Source organism: Lytechinus pictus, chromosome 2, assembly GCF_037042905.1.
Source record: "Lytechinus pictus isolate F3 Inbred chromosome 2, Lp3.0, whole genome shotgun sequence".
NCBI classification, from domain to species: Eukaryota; Metazoa; Echinodermata; class Echinoidea; order Temnopleuroida; family Toxopneustidae; genus Lytechinus; species Lytechinus pictus.
The window spans coordinates 8930592-8944799 of NC_087246.1; the positions used below are offsets into that span (position 1 = coordinate 8930592).

General features: G+C 36.7%; 1 protein-coding gene across 2 annotated transcripts; it reads right to left on the minus strand.

The window, feature by feature from the left end:
• Positions 1-985: 985 nt before the first annotated feature.
• LOC129254873 (uncharacterized) lies at positions 986-14051 on the minus strand. Of its 2 annotated transcripts, none has more exons than XM_064108788.1 (5): positions 13589-14051; positions 8276-8653; positions 5317-5986; positions 4397-4482; positions 986-3841 (listed from the first exon to the last, which is right to left on the minus strand). In XM_064108788.1, exons 1-3 carry the CDS (start codon positions 13989-13991, stop codon positions 5577-5579), a joined length of 1191 nt encoding a protein of 396 aa, XP_063964858.1. In that variant the 5' UTR covers positions 13992-14051; the 3' UTR covers positions 986-3841; positions 4397-4482; positions 5317-5576. The 2 variants fall into 2 exon arrangements, with proteins under 2 accessions (XP_063964858.1, XP_054749386.2); XM_054893411.2 differs by having other exon boundaries at positions 5317-7347.
• Between the last annotated feature and the right edge of the window lie 157 nt (positions 14052-14208).

The window sequence follows — 14208 nt, forward strand, 5'->3', positions numbered from 1 at the left end:
TTATAATGAAATAGGTTGCGGCAAATAATGCACTAAATCAGTTGTCAATCCAATTTTTCTAGTTCTTGGAGGAAAAAATTTGAAGAAACCTAATTTCATATAATAAAATACAAAAGAACAAGTGGGGAAGTGACATCATCAGCCTGCCTAGTGAATATTCATGACGACTGTTTTCACAAAATATTGCTAAACTTTAAAATTCAATAACTTTGTTATCCAATTTTGATGAAATTTTCGGCATTTTGCTTAGTGAATTCAACTCTATTTATTAAGCTATAAATACTTTCAGCCCGGACCATCCCTTTAACTATACCTGCACTGAAGTAGACCTAGGAGCCCTATATATTCATCATTATCATCAACCATAATCAATATTATCATCAATATGATAATTATTACCATTATTATCCTAATTATTATTACCATTATCATTATTGTTGTTGTTATTATAATCATCATTATCATTATAGCTCTCTGCAAATGGGTTGAACTGGAATTTAACATGAAATGAGGTCTTTGAGTAATGAGGTGATTAGGATAGAGAACATATTGGTCAATGAAAATGATATGCTTGGGAACTGCTTGAAAGGCGTGAAGGGGGGGGGGGCTTAAGGGCTGCATATACATGAGTATCCCCCCCCCCCCCAGATTTGAAGATTAACCATAAATACTCCTTCTAGATGTACCCTTTCTCTCTTTCTTTCTGTCATTATGAATGCCTCCATTTTCTTCATTTCAACTAGTCTACAAGCCATAATGAAAATAGTATTCTTTTGCCATAAAGTGACTTTGTAACTTCTTTCACAACATACTTGATCATACTTTCACCCACTCAATCATTACCCAAAAATATTGCATTATCATGTTAACTGTTAAAGGGAGCTTCTAGTGCTTGTTAAATACTGATCCTGTTAGTTGAGTATGGACACATAAGATATTGCTTGTAATAAAAAAATAAGAAGAATGTAGAACAGACTTGTCCATGTAAGACAAAGATAAATTTAATATCAAATCTAAATAGCCTTTCATAAAGTGGTATGTCTAATGTTGCATCTGTTAACTTCCAAACATGACAAAAACACAGACCGGGAGTGAACTTTGAAGTTTGATTGTCCAAAGAATCTGTCTTTAGGCCATAACACATCTTTGAATTACTATATAATTTGAGTTTAGAACAAATTTAATTTTGCATATTTCCTTTAAAAATATGAAGGTTTTGAGACATCATGCTTTCAACCTTTAATCTTAAATCACATAAATCTAGCAAATCTGAATCATTACGAATAAAATATAATCCGATTAAAAATCAGGGGTGGAAATCAGAACATTATCATTTCTCAATATTGTGTTATAAATTGATACTGAAACAAACTTTGGGTTTTAACAATGATACAAAATCAATTGGTGTTTGTTTCATCCCAACACTAAAATCAACATTGAAAATCATAATTGGAATCACCCACTTTATAGTGTAATTACCCATAATGTGGCATTAACCAAAGAATCAGTGAAAGAGATTGAAATGGTAACAATTACATCATCATCCATTTTGTGGCAATAAAACTGAATTTATTTATAACAATTGCATGAACTACAGTTGTACACGCCCTGCATGATTGCAATAAGACTCTAAAAGAATACTGGTTAAAGCATATTGAAACTAATCACATCTTGTCATTTATCTGCATGGACGTAATTTCAACCCATCTCTTTAATCTGGAATTCATAATGGCAAAAATGGAATTTGTGTTTGGTTTTTGAGTTACATTTATATTTACAAGTTCTACAAGACTGTACCAATTCATCAAAGCATAGGAATTCAATTGTGGCATATAAACATGACTTTTTCTAAGCAACTGCCCCCATCCCTAAAAAGAAAAAAAAAACATCTCAAATAGTCAAGTTCTTTTAGGTGTAAAATAATAATACATATACAGCAATACATTCTTATACAGAGTATTAATTTGTCTTACATACTACATGAATATGTAGATAACTTGACAATGCATTAGTTGAGTTCCCTTTAAGAACTTTAATCCAAAATGGATGGCCAAGAAGGAAACATTTAGATACCTCTTAATATTGATATGTTTAAAACACAAAAACACACCAATATAACAATAATAATTATCTAAAATGCAGCATAATTACACTGGCTTTAGCAGGGAAGATACTATGCACACTGCTTTTTAAGGAATAAATTTCTAACAGGTACCCATTTACCTCAATTGGGTTGAAGGCAGCACAATAGCATTGTATAAATACTATTACAAATTTATATTTCCAATGGCTTACACAGGTATTGGCAATATTTCACTATTACGTGTACATCACTTTGAGTAAAACTTTATAATCAAAATCACAAACATGCTCTTCATTTGTTTCAAATGAAAATTCAACCTCATTTCATGTATGAATATTCCATGAGCACAGAATTGTAAAATATTCAATAATACACCAAAAATATACCTTGCAGTTTAAGAGACATCTCTAATATTACACAGAATGGTAAAAAAATGTTTTATCTACTCTTAAGAGATCCAATTAACAGAGCATTAGAAGGGTTGAGTTTTCTTTCCTCTTTTTAACCCTTAAGGCCCTGTTACCTTGTTACATACAATCCTTGCTTGTAACTTTATAATATAGGCGACTATTTTTGCTACCTGCAGGTCACCAGCACACAGGTTGCCCACTCAAATTTTGTTTGCGGTTGAATTGCAGGTGACTGCCCATAAATCATCCAAAAGGCTTGCATGGCACAGGGCCTTAATACTCCTGGGGGCATAATGGCCCCACTTCAACATTTTTCATAACAAATCTGTTTGAGGATCACACCAAGTCATTTCAGAAGTATTTTCTTCCAAGTTATGCGCAGCTTTTGAGACCAAATTAACAACACCTGTTTATACAGTAAAGAAATTACACAACATTATTTAAGTGCATGTCAGACCCAGAATTCCTCAAAAAATTGATTTCATGTACAAAGTCAATACAAAATGTGTTTTCAGCTCAAATTCATAAATGAGTAATCATTTTTACTTTTTATTAACAGCAATTATTTAATTTGATGCTATTCTGACTGCAATAATGTCTTGACAAATTATGTAGAAAATATATAAATAAAAAGGTAAAAAACAAAGAAATACAAAAGGAATTTTTATTATATGAAATAAAAAAGAAATGTTTTTTTTCTCCTGAAAGCTGATTATCGGTACATGTTTTAAAGTCTATTACTTCTTGTGCAACGTTTTGACAACTTTGACGTGCAGGTGAACATTATTTTCCATTCCTCCCCATTTTCACCTAATGCTGTTATGACATAACACCTTGGCCCTACGAAATTGTGCAGTTTACAAATAGTTCACAACAATTGTCCTCAGAATTTGTTGTGCCAAAATTTTAAAAATTCTACAATTTTGGCATGCCTTTTCAAGCGTTGGCTTGCACTGGCCAGCATACTTCTTGATTCAATGCGCAAACTCCATAATCGTGCAAGTGTCATTGTAGCTTAAGTTTGCTCTCTGTTTTCTTGACCTTTGTGTCAATTACCCATTTTGCACAGGGAGTTTAAACCAAGAGCGAGGAGAAAATTCGAACCAGAAGAGCACTCAAGTAGGTGCACAAGGCCCTGTTTGTGCTTATCAAAATGTGCATATTCTATGGGCAAGTTTAAAGGTTAAAGTCAAATCTTGGTGAATTCAGGCCAGCACAAACCACTTCTGGCTCTCCAGCGATCTTACTGAATATCGATTTCCATGTCCGTCATCTCCATTGCATAATAGATCACACCGTTTCAGAATCTTGGCTTGCCTCTCAAAGTATAACTGGAGGAGCACTCAGCCTGTGTTTAACAAATGAAAACAAGAATTAACAAGTTTTTAAGATTACACAAAAACAAGTATTTAAGAGTGAACAGGCTCATCAGATGGACAGGCTAATTTTTCCTGATAAACAAATGCCTAATTTTCAATATATATAACAATGTTTATATACCCTCAAGAATAAGCCATTCACACATTTCATTAATAAAACACAGTTAAAGGAGCAGGATTGAATATGAAATAAAATCCTCATACTTCATTCTCTATTTAATTCAGATCAGGGGTTGAAATCATTTAATACATGTCACTCCACATTATTTGAAATCATCTAAAAGATAGAATAGAGTGCTGAGTTTTCATAATATTGTATGAAATTCAAATAAGACAAGCATAAGAATTGATAAATAAAAATGACATAGTCTGCAATATTCAGCAAACATAATTCCTTCCAATCATTTAAATTTAAAATGAAATTTAGTCACAATTTTAAAAGCATTTATATATATTTCATTGAATGTGTTTCTAGAAACTCTGACAATCAAGAATGAGGATATTAATTTTCTCTCTGTACTTACAACTAAAGAGCACTGGACAAATCGATGTTCCTTCTTAGCCTTTCTTAAAGCCTCTCCAGCATTTGCAGTTATCTTGCCAAAACTTCCTGGAACGTGAAAGATACTGAAAAAATTAGCTCTCCATAATACGCAAATATGTTTCTTACAATACTCATTAATTAAAAGGGCAAGTGAGTTCTACATTGTACAAACATACTTTGTACAGTCTTTTGTCTACAACTTTACAAAACTGTGAAAACACACAGTCTTCTCACAATGGATTTAAAATGTAAAAGTATTTCTTTTAAAATGATAATTACAGTAACTGACCACTAAATTATAACTTGCCTTATGACAGTAGACATGTCTTTATGTACAAGACGTATAATGCAAAGACAATGTTTGTACACCACACAGTGTGGAGTATACTACAGGAATCAGTGATTTGTGCATAAGTGCTCTTGCTGCTTTTGGGTAGAGCATTATCGTATAAATCGTGCATTAATAAATACTGGATGCCATATTGATACTACACTACCGTTAACTGTTCAAACTGAACAAGAAAAATTACAGAAAAAGTTTCCAAAGTAAATTCAGAGGATGGGAGCGCAGGGGATGGGCATATAATCTTGATCTTGCATCACAGGGCAAATATATATATACATGAAAACCATTAAACATTTCTGCCACTTTCTATATATGCCCTCATTATGCATGTAAAAAATCAATGTAGGGGGTAACTAGTTTTATATGTTCATTAATCACAGGTTTGTGTATAAAAAACTTTTAATATATATTATCAAAATCTAATAAATCTTGTTTATTGGGTGGAGTATGTGATTTTAATACTTAAAACTACTAATTCGAAATATGTTGCAGTTGGCAGCCCTACTGCTATGGAAATATGTGTGCCTGCAGACTTGAATATTTAGGCTACCTACCCCTTTTCAAAGTTGTGCACTGAGAGACCATGAGCTGATGTGTAAGGCCTACATCAGGATGGGAGATGTCTTGTAACATGAATAATGATGGACATCTTCAAGTAGACATGAGTCCAACCATGCTAGGGCTTGCAGATTGTAGACATCCAAGAAGTGTTTGTTGTAATCTATTACATGGTCTGTAATTCAAACTGTAGTGGTACATGTTGTTGAGTTGTAGTCGTGGTCATTATTATTGCCATAGTCATGAAGGTTGTTGTTTATAGTTTGAAAAAGTCTGGTGGGAATGGATGGGTTGCTTTATGGAAGGAAGGGATGGCTGTTGGCTTCAATCGAGGTGATAGCTTCCGAATTTTCATCCTATACATCATAACCTGTGTTTCATCATATTGACTACGATCAAAGTGTCCACTGCAGATGTGCACTAAAGATCGTCCATCTGGATCAAAGTTAGAGGCTTTGAGAAAATTCATCCATTCTCTTCTAACTGATCCTTCTTGTTTGGGTAACTCATGCATACTATATCCATCATAATAGGTCTTGCCACATCCGCCAACTGAACATTTAAATCCTCCCCCTGCATACCTGGTCTTCTTCTTTGGGCTAGCACCTGAAAACTCCAACATTGTATCACCTGGATTGGGCACGGAACATGTCGGCCATTTGTTATCTGAGAAGATATGATTAGAAGAGAGTATACATGTATGAGCAGAGAATCACTCCTGGTGAATGGGGAAAGTATTTATTATAAAGTGGTCTGGAATGAAAGGTGTCTCCTCAAAAACCCCTTTAAAAAGTCTGAGTAAACTCGCATTCTGGGACACAAATCAACAGTAAACTCCTTTCATGACCTATACTTGGAACACTGCATGCCTCTTCTGATTCAATGATTTCCAACAGTAGGCTGAACAATAAACATTAGGTTTCCATGTCCTGAGGGAATGTTGCCACAAACATATTATAAATAGCCAAGAGCTTTACAACATTGTCAAATTTATGTACATGGCTTTGTGTACATTTCTTATTCCTATTGTCCATGATCAGATGGTTTCTGTGGTAGACCAAGGCCAATCACTATAGCATTCGAGATCAATTGACTCATTATTTTCTGGTTACTAGATTGGCCATGATGTTCATTATTTGTTTCGGATGGATGCCCTGAATCAGTCACTTGTTCCTTTGATGGTAAGCTGATGATATTATAGGGGGTATTTGACTTCACTCTAAAGCTGTAATTCGTGTAGTCAGCAGAACATCCTGCTTCACTGCTGATTGTCTTTGTCATACTTCGAAGTGTGTGGATTCCCTGACGAACACCGTCATACCATGGCCCCTGACTTCGTGCAAATTTCTTTGGTTTTTGCCATAAAAATGGTAAATCTTGATTCAGTTTAGACTGCAATTTCAAGAATGTTTGAACGGGACACCTACTGCTCCCACGAATTTCATACATACGTTCCTGGAATGTTGACTTGTCACTTAATGTAGCTTTGTTAACCATGCGTAAATACCGGTGACCGTTTTGTATACACAGAACAAAGTGACGAGCCTTCATATCATGTAGATTCTCTTCCCCTCTGTACACAAAGTGGGTCATGATGTCAACAAAGACTTTTCGCTGTAATCCACGCGGGGTGTTCAAATCAACACTGTCCAGAATTTTAGTCATGTCGGATTCACTGACAGGTTTATGACGCATGACACTGGCTTTGCCCTCCTTTCTCAGCTTTTGTAGAACAGCTCTGTATACTTGTCTAGAATTTAGAAACTGGGAACCCCTGATAATGTCTATGCCTCGCAAATCATGGAAATATTTATGCAACCCATAACGCAAAGCCTGCATTGACTTATTACTGTATGACCCACCACTTTGTCTTTTGACACCAGCATAGAATTTACCCAATAGTTCGTCTAATATTTTCAAGTCGATGTCTGATAATTCTCCAATAGCATGGTCTCCTGCCAAACAGAATTCTTGGAATACTTTAAAGCTGAACTTGAGCTGTCTCTGTGTATTGTCATTTTTACTGTCTTGAAGATAAAATTAGAATACACAAAGAAAAAAAGTATCAGAAATTCTCAAGGTGTTAAAAGAGCTATACTCAACCTCACACATGTCACAAAAAGCTGGTACATGTATCATGTCCATCAAGCTGGTATTATGTCTATTATTCTCAAAAAAAGAATCACAAGAACAGTATAAACAAGGGTACCACTTTACAAATTAATTGAGAACATGAGCTCTGGAATTTAAAGTAAATGTAAATGGATTACAAGCATATCATGAATGCCAAGCCCAGCCAACTGTACAGTGCAACTTGATCTTATATTTGGGAAAGCATGCTTGCAAAATATGAATAGCAAAGTTACAAGAACTTGGGATGCATTTTTATGAAATTTAAAGTAAAATCTATGCCTCTCCAAAGCGAATTCATCACAGCCTTGATATAAAGCAAATTTGACATACTAGTAATATTTTTCTATTTTTAACACCATATGACCCTACAATGGTGTGCCAAAAATTTCATTTTTTGTGATTTGTGTATCCTCCAACCCCCCCCCCCCCACCCTTTTGGCCCCTTTAGGTTTAAGTGTTGAAAAATATATGCTAAGGACAATTCTTCTTAATTTCACTAGTTGATCAATCATGAGAAGTGTGGTGGGCCTATTATACATCAGGAGAATGTAGCAATTCAAAACATTTACCTTTGACCATAAACAGGTAGAACACCCCTGACAGCCTCACTTGCATTAATATGCAATAGCTTTGTTGTCTTATATTCCCTTTAAAATCATTTCCTGGAAAATCCATTATTTATGATATCTTAAAAACTTAACTTTGCTGATGATCTTCACATCATTAAAAATGCTAGCATTTCAAAAGTTGGCATGACATATAAATAGCTATAAAATATTGATATACATGTCTTTCTGCCAACTTCAAAATGCTTTTCCATACCTTTTTCCGAGGAGGAATGCTTATTTTTGTCTTCTCCATCATCTTCAATATCCTCATCATTGTCGTCATCATCTTGCAACCCAGTAGCTTGATTTTCCTGATAGCCATCATCCATGACTTCTTCCTTTATCTGCACATCATATACACACCCTCCTTCAATTTCATTTTCCTCTATCCAATCATCTTCACCAGCTTGGTTTTTAGCGACATTGGTGTCATCAACAGATGTCTCTTCCCGCAATGCCACTTTAGAGCAGTAACTTTGCAAGTCCTCTTGTTTTATATGGAGAGTGTCAGTGTTTCCCTTGGATGGCTGCTTTCCAGGTATCCCTTCGGTCGCATCATTTTCTCCTCTGTCTCCAGGAGAAATTGGAAGATCTAGAAAGTTTTACAAAGGAATAAAAACAGGTAAGATGTAATACTTCATATACTTGTCAGCTGTTATCAGTGGCGGACCGTGACCCGGAGGAGAAAAAGCATTGGAAGGGCACATCATTGTTCACAAACAATACAGTACCCCTCCAATCAACTGTCTCCTCCGGGTCACGGTCCGCCACTGGCTGTCATCATACAAAATATAGTGGGATATTGGGAAAAAAGACTGAATTTATCTTAAATAAATTATCAATTATGGCCTTATCTTAAGTAGTCGTGAATCATCATACCCACTGTCATCTTGTAAATCTCCTCTTCTATGCTCAGAGTCAAAACATGTATACCCCCCAAAACATGGAGTTGAACCTTGAATGCAAGCCAAACTAGTTAGCAAAAACCCTTTCAATATATTAATCTAATATGAGAATATGAGATGGTATTAATAGAGACTAACTTGACAAAATGTAATACTACCAGTATTCGATCTGATCAGAAAACTTAAAGACCCAGACAGGAGCCAAAAGTGAAGGCAAATGGAAACTCTATAAAGCACAAGTTTCATATTTTAAAAGCTTGCCAGCCAAGTATTTATCGGGTTTCAATAAAGGCTCTCTTGTGCTTAACAAACTGAATTATATGACTCCATATTGGACTTTGTATGTAGAACAAACAATTTCGTTTTCTTGATTTCCAGTCTATGGATTTTTTTTTACAACTCACAGAGGAAATGGCATTACAATTATTCTGTAATCAAATAGAAGAATACCTGCAGCTCTTGACTATGTTTTTTTTTCAGCACTTATTTTATCTGTTATCTCAGGAAAAACTGTTACACATAAATGCAAAAATTCAGAGCTGCACCAAAAAGCTTGGAAAAAAATTAAATTTAGTCCAAAGCTGTTGGTTTCGTCAATTTACATCCATGCATGAAAGAAAAGCTATATATGATATCTGTATTTGATAGAGGTGAAGAAATTTATAATCTGGAAAATAAAAAATACACATTTTCTGTGTCCAGGCCCAAGGAATCAAAACACTAATACAGTATGACATCACACACTAAGTCGAGGCCAGTCCCAGTGGAAAGCACAACAAAGCCTATTTTCAAAGGGACAAAGCCTGATCCATCCCACTATTACTATCATTCATTGACATCAAATCATATACAACAGATAGGAAATGTACTTGAATATAAAGGAATCCTGCTTTTCAAGTTAAAGGTAATTGCTCATGCGTGTATGAGCAGTAACAAAAGAGTAGATCTAGCCCATCATCGCCATCATGGCAGTGTCATAGTCTTCAGGCACAGACCCTGATTGAAACTTTGATCAGCAAGTGTGTCTCCACGCAAAGACTTCACTACCACATACAAAACTTGATGTTTCAATTCGCGAGGGCCTTCAGCAGTACACAAGGCATGATTTTGCTGCACATTCAGATCCTTAACCCGAGTGAAGGGTTTGCACAGCAGTGTCAAGCCTAGACAAAAGTAAAACAGCAGGATTACCCAACTGATCTCTAGGCCTTTTTCCCTTTGGTAATCCTGGGTTTAACTTTTAAGGGGACTAAATCATTTGCTCACTAAAAAATGGTCGCTAACTTCACCCAACTCTTATCCCAGCTTCAGTTCAAAGATGAAATTTAGAATCGTCATGATAGAGGCCACTCAAGGGTTCATTACCATCCTGCCTGTGGGGAATCTACAGGTAGGATTATGGTTAGACCAAAAGCTTCGGCTCCACGCACCAAAATACAGAGACCGAAGTTCTAGCTCGATCTGTACAGGGACTCAATGGCCATATGTTTATGTAGTAAGGTCGGATAAAACAGGGAAGTGAAGTTGCACGACAGCCGAAGTAAGTCACTGTTTTTCCCCCTTTTAAGTTTATTTTCCCAGTTTTGGTGCATTTCACTCAGGCCAAAACGGAATAATTATCTCTATTTTGGTACAGTTCTTTTGATTATGAAATAAAGACAAAAATCGATGAGCCCCATCGGGGGGATTTTGCTTTGTTAACCCCCTAATGGTGGCTACACGATAGCAAGCCGTCTGTGTACGAGGAAAAAAAAAATTTCAAATTAAAATGTTAAAAAACTCCTCGAAACAGACAGCTGCCAGCTGTCTAGATTATGGTATGCCAATGCTAAACACAGCACACACTTAAAAAAAATCATTTAAGTATCACTTTTGTGACCAAAAATACTTATTTCCATACAGCTGCAATTTATTTTTCATTACTAACTTGGGAGTAATTTTTTGTATTCACCAGAGCGCTCGAAAACTTGAATTTTTGGCATATTTTTGGGTACACCCTATATTGGTTGAAAGTAATATGGCGAGACAATTGTCACTTTTCAATCTCTATTTTAAATCAAGAAAAAATAATTTAAAGAATCAAATTTACTTAAGAGCCAAATGATGAATAGCTGTAATGGAAACTGACAGTGTCAAAAAATCAAGCATTTGTCCCAAAGAAAAAGAGAAAATAAGCCAAACATTGCCTGCCTTATTTCATTACACAGGGAGTAGTAACAGAGAACAAGGTTATATCATAACCAGGGGCCGATTGCACGAAAGGGTCTTTGCAAGAACCATGTTTCGTGTCGCCCATTTATTATGATGCGCCATGTGAAATGCTTTTTAAATTTGGATCTGGATGTATACGATGCAGGGCCCTCCTGGGCATAAACGCATCGGGTACTTGACCTGGATTTTGCCGGGACCGGCAAGTGCAATACACCGGGTGAACACCTTTGACGAATAGTGTATTGGTTTTAACGTGCATAGGTTGTACCCACTGGCGTAAATCCCGGGGGGATGGGGGGATATATCCCCCCCACTTTTCGAGGAGGGGGGGATGGCCTGTACAAACATCCCCCACTTTTTACGAAAGAAATGAAAAAAAATCACAAGAGATAATTGTTTTATTGGTGAAAATTATTCCTAAAATACCGCTTAACAAATAAAACAATATTATTGAATCATAAAATGCAAATAAAGAGCCAGTTCACCATTTCCAAACGAAATACTTATGTCCTTATTATAACATTGAAGAGAAACCCCCGTTTCTTCCAAATCATCAATGTTGGGGTCTTTGGGAAGGGATTAAGATGGAATGTCAAATTTTTTTAAATGTAATCTCTAATAAAACCATTAAACCATCATGGGGTAAAAAAGATAATAATATTGGAGGGGTATTTGCCATATGGACATACAGTGGCGTAACTACGGGGGGCATGGGGGGCACATCCCCCCCCCCCCCCATCGGCTGACAAAAAAAAAACGGGAAAAGGAGAAAAGGGGGAGAAAGGAAGAGAAACGTAGTGGGAAAGAAGAAAATATTATTCATATAATGTTATATTATATTATAATTATGTTATGTTACATTACATAAGAAACATATTTATCATAACTTTATGAAACATAATTTGCCCAGGGCCTACGTCTTCATTGTTCCTGGTGCTCGCATTGTCTGTTTAACGTGATATATAATCCTGTTGTACTAAAACATCCCGTTTTCAAGTCAATATAAACCAAATATATTTCCTAGCACTTGAGTTATCATTGTTTATGTAGTGACATATGCTTCTTTTTCACGACTCAAAAAGTGATTTCTTCGCATATATGAAACATTTCCTGTCCGGGATTACGTTCGCATTAGTGGATTGGTGAGATATGTCTGCTTTTTATAAATTCCTAAAATCAGTCCTTAAAATGTCCCTTTTGATCTGAATATCAAAAAATTTCAGCTTCGCGCTCGCATCATTTGGTTAATGAAATACGTATGGTCCTAGTTAATTCTTACAAAAAAACCTTAGAATGCCCCACTTCAGGTCTGAATTATCTAAATTTTCAGCTCGCGCTTCGCGCTCGCATTGTTTAGCGAGGCAGGTACCTATCATGTTTACACAAATTTGATTATAATGTCCCTTTTTAGGTGTGAATATTAAAAAAATTCACCTCGCGCTTCGCGCTCGCATTATTTGATCAGTGAGATACACATCAGTTTAATGACATTGTCCTTAAAATGTCTCTATTAGGTCAGTATAACTGGCAACTGAGCGCGCTCACTAGCGCACTCACACAGTGATTCAACATTTTTGCTGGTGCCCCCCCCCCATGCCGTGACCCACGGTACGCCACTGTGGACATATCAATGGCAATTCCTTGCATATCTAAAAACATGATTGCAAAAAAATGCCAAAATATTTCAGTCATCCCCCCCACCCATCAACACGGATTTACGCCAGTGGTTGTACCTCTTCTATACACAGGACCAACATTTGCGTCCTTTCCGATGGACGGAGTGTTTTCCAACTGTATTCACACCTGCACTGAATACAGAGGCACGCGCACGCTAACACACAACGCTATAGCATCAGACTTTTTTGTTAGATGCGTTTCGGCATGAGCGGAACTCGAATCCCTCACGTTGAGATCTACAAATAGTAAATACAATCTTATCCGAAACATTTCAACAGTACATGCGACCTAACCGACTGAGCTACGCTGCCTAAATAAATTACCTGGAAATATATTTTATTCATCTGTTAAAGTAAACAAAATCTTTGTTTATGAAATGTGATATATCATGAAATTGTATAAAATTGATTTATTTTATTTGTTTATCATACATTTCAGAAATATCCCGCATACAGCGCATCATAAAACTAAAAGACGGGCGACACGAAAGACGGTCCTTGGTTGGATTCTTGGAGTCCCTTTCGTGCAATCGGCCCTGCGGTCCCTGGCCTAGCCCCTGCCCTTGGCCTTGCTTGTGATACCCCAGGGAGCTCCGGCCCGCTGCGCGGGCCGGAGCTCCCTGGGACTTAGTTACACTTACACTTACAGACACCCTAACTTCAGCCAAGGCCTAACACTAGTGACTAGAGTGGATAGAGGCATGATTTACAGGCCGTAACCAGGATTAAAATTACCTTCTCGTAGGAACAAAGTTACGTGAGGCAAGGCAGGTTGGGTTGGTCTTGGAGTTGGACTGGGTGGTTTGACTTTTAGTTTGAGAGTCTCTCGCGATTCCATGCGTCGACTTCGCATGCAATCACCATCGGCGGAGGTGGAGGTAGCTTCCGTGGCCTCGGGCTCCTCCGGCCCATGCCCGGCGCTGATTATGGAGGTAGCAGGAGGGGCGCGGGCGGTGCATGTCGTGCAAGTCGAGTGAAGGTTCAGTAGATGCAATGCAAATATCTCATTCAAATTTTCACATGATAAAACTCCCAATCTAAATCCAAATTTGTCTCTCTGCTCCACCCACAATTGGTAGGCATTGTGTATGGTAATTGTCGTATCATTGTCTCTTCTTGACCTTGGTATTTCTGTCATAATATTTTCTTGTTTAGCCTCCGTGAATATCGTATTCGTAATCGTAGTTAGTACAAATGTTAATTGCACGAATACCTAACCGGTATCAGGGCCGAGCTGTTACCCGCGGATATCGTCTGGCTCGGATTGCAAGGATACATGTATATGAAAGATTAAGAGTGAGGGATGAATTGATAGTTTTTAAACAAAGTTTATACAATTTCGTTCAAATATCAAT